The sequence below is a fragment of the Raphanus sativus genome, unplaced genomic scaffold, assembly GCF_000801105.2.
Source record: "Raphanus sativus cultivar WK10039 unplaced genomic scaffold, ASM80110v3 Scaffold3297, whole genome shotgun sequence".
Classification (NCBI taxonomy): domain Eukaryota; kingdom Viridiplantae; phylum Streptophyta; class Magnoliopsida; order Brassicales; family Brassicaceae; genus Raphanus; species Raphanus sativus.
In genome coordinates this window covers 8,281-11,502 of record NW_026618603.1, presented here as the reverse complement: position 1 = coordinate 11,502, position 3,222 = coordinate 8,281, and the positions used below count along the sequence as shown (strand labels likewise).

The window sequence follows — 3,222 nt, the reverse complement described above, 5'->3', positions numbered from 1 at the left end:
GTAGTCGTTGGTGTGCACCATCATCAATGATCTACCTCTCACCATCATCTTTTCATTTTCTGTTATGCATGCAATTTTAAATATATATTAAGAATCTAAAACTTATCACCAATACAGATAGTAAATAATCACGGAAGTAGAAACCGCGGTTGAATAATATATTTCGAAAGACTAGTTATCTCCTTAGGCATGCATGTATAATCAGCTATTTGACTTTACACGAGATAGATCTAAACCATGTTTATTAAAATTATGCTTGATAATTATAGCCGAGGAGGCTGGGTCCAGTGAAGTATATACTATTCTGGATATGAAAAAATATACAACTCTGTATTCTCCCTCTTTATTGTATGTGGATGGGATCGATGATGAGCTAGATGTTCTAGTACCTGGAAATGATAAACTGAGTCGAGCCGAAGACACAATTGAAAGTGCAAAGAAGATGTATAAACATAGCCGAATTGCAGAACTATAACCCATCCTCTCTAAATTTTCCTTCTATTTTCTCTCTCTCTCTATCCTCTATACAACCATACCTCTCGTCACCCTCTCCTTTTATAAACGAAAAATGTTTTATTAGTTTTCACACTACTTAAAATAAGTTTATTATCAGGACAGTGCTACACACCCGGAATATTATAATCCTTGTACGAAAAAGACTCTACAATCTCACTTTGAAATGTCAACTTTGCAAGGTATTAGGGCTCTGATGTTTTAGGGCAACACAAACTTGAAAACATTTTGATAAAAGGTTTGTACGTATAGAGACCTAAAAAGGCATGTCGTTGGAATATTTTGATACCAATCTATCTACTTGTACTACAACTTATGTCGCATATGTGATTGATTGAATGAACGCCTATCCATTAATTACACAGCGTAATATTTTGCCAAAATATGAAAATGACGCTTTTATATCTTAATGGCTCCATGCAGTATCTAATTTTCATTTTGACTTATCACTTTGAGAAGATCAAACTCGATTAAATACAAGATATTAGTGAATCAATGTGCTATAAAACCAAAGATCGTAAACACAGAACCTGTTTCGGATGTCCAAACAGCAGCAGCTGATGCATACCACATGGCATCGTCTTAGTGGATGTATGAGTTGACTATTTCAGACAATTTGTGGATTCCACACTGTTAAGTTAACAGTTAACACAGAAGCGAAGCTAACATGTGTTGCATGGGGCGTTGACTTACTGACACCGTCCATTTCAGAAAATGTCAACGTCATATTGTTTGGGCAAAAAAGGATTTTGGGGTTTCCTCACTTTAAAAAAGGAAAAGTTCTGACGACCATGTGGGGTTTTAGATGTAATAGTTGATATCCTTTTTGGTCGACGTCAGAGATGGAGATACTGCGTATTCTTTTAAGCGTTAAGTTGACATTAACAATAGTTATCGTACAGGTAAGCAATATATATACCATATGCATATTCAACAAAAAGGCGTAATTTTATATTTTGGGGTGAAGACGTTTATCTATCTGCTTCTATCTCTTAACTTTTTCTTTTATAAAGTGGGGAATTCTCAACCAAGAGTTAGAGTACTTATGTGAAATGTATGGATATGATCTTTAGCAAAAAGCAGTGATGATGGATGGGATTATATCGATGAGAAACATCCCACATCGGAAATATAAGAATTAATCTACTATTATATAAAGAGTTATGGCCAATCCACTAATTGCCAATTGATTTTAAGTTGGAAACTCATAATTAACCTGAATCTAACACATTATATATACACATGCATGCGGCGGGTGCACATGAATTATCTAGCAAATCCCATGTACAAGATAGTTATACGCTTAGCAAAAAGAATAAAAAATAGTTCTACTGTATACACCCTCATCTTAAGCAAAGGCGCCAAGAAAACGCACCGGCAATTTTGGTTCATATCTGTTTCTAGTCATTTGTTTTAATCTTTAACACGAGAGTTGATTGTACTTCAAAACTGCCTGCCAGATGTTCGATAAGTTGTACGTGAGAACAACTATATATAACATACTGAGGTACTGTACTTCTCCAAAAGACTGCCGAAGCCTGAGAACCAACAACTGAATCATATCAATCGCAAAAGAAAGGCTCTTGAATACACCTCGGCCAGAGAATCAAAAAATTACTCGGACAAGAGGATGTTGTCGTTTTTGCAGAGGAACAATCACATACTAGACATTAAACAACCATAACAAAGAGTAACAAACAATGGTCTTTTCTTTGAATCAATGCCTAAACACAGACGAGTACAGACACTTACATAGGATAATAAATGAACACCCCTGAGTAATCAAAACAATCTATCGTTTCTTGAATCCATACTTCTTACGTTCATAAAACAAATCAGTCTTCGCACTCCCGAGATTGACAATCTTGGGACAACCATCTCGATCTTTCTCCTGCTGTGTACACTCTTTGCAGTAGTAAGCATCTGAGATTCCAACCCCTCCGCATATGACGCACCGTCCTTGGAACGAACCATAGTTGCATTCATCGCAGATCCTAACCAGCGTACAGGGGCGGACGTAGGAGTCGCAGACCACGCACTTGCCATCACATTTCTCGCACAACCTCCCGATGGCGATTCCAGGTTGTTTCCGGCACATGATCAAATCAGGATGATGCTTGGCCATGGCTTGCTGAAACAAAGGCTCTTGGTCTTTTCCTAAGATTTCGACCTGCTAGGAAAAGAAACAGATGATTCATAGCGTAAGTAAGTGATAAGACAAGTATGATTAATACCACGAGATTTCATGATTCTTTTAAATTCTAATTCTCAAGAGGAATTTCAACGAACACTTAGCAGACAGTAGTTCTATTCGGAAAAAAAATACTGAAATCCATTGCCGAGAGAACAAAGACGAATCAAGCAACAATTCGCTGAATCGAACATAAAAATCTATTGACGTTAAATCACTGCACCGCAAAGTAATAGAACGTGTGTTCGATATACCACAAACACTAACAATTCAGGAAAGTAAATCTTAGAAATAGGTATCACGCATAAACTCAAGTAAATATAAAAGAGAAGTGGATCTAACCTGAACCCGGAGGAGGAAGAAGGTGTCACACGCGCAAGGAAACTACGCGATCTAGGAGCTCCGAGCGACGATATGAGCGGAGAAGAGACGGCCGCTGGAAATAAAAAAAAGTGTGAACCGGGTCGGGTTCTAGAAATATCTTAAAATATCCATGTCGGTCCGACTATTACGGGCTC

The 3,222-nt window shown here is 37.5% G+C and overlaps 1 protein-coding gene across 2 annotated transcripts; it reads right to left on the bottom strand.

The window, feature by feature from the left end:
* Positions 1-2,152: 2,152 nt before the first annotated feature.
* Positions 2,153-3,197, bottom strand: LOC108851496 (PHD finger-like domain-containing protein 5A). Of its 2 annotated transcripts, none has more exons than XM_018624936.2 (2): positions 3,047-3,197; positions 2,153-2,683 (listed from the first exon to the last, which is right to left on the bottom strand). In XM_018624936.2, exon 2 carries the CDS (start codon positions 2,636-2,638, stop codon positions 2,306-2,308), a length of 333 nt encoding a protein of 110 aa, XP_018480438.1. In that variant the 5' UTR covers positions 2,639-2,683; positions 3,047-3,197; the 3' UTR covers positions 2,153-2,305. The 2 variants fall into 2 exon arrangements, with proteins under 2 accessions (XP_018480438.1, XP_056857131.1); XM_057001151.1 differs by having other exon boundaries at positions 2,153-2,686; positions 3,047-3,158.
* Between the last annotated feature and the right edge of the window lie 25 nt (positions 3,198-3,222).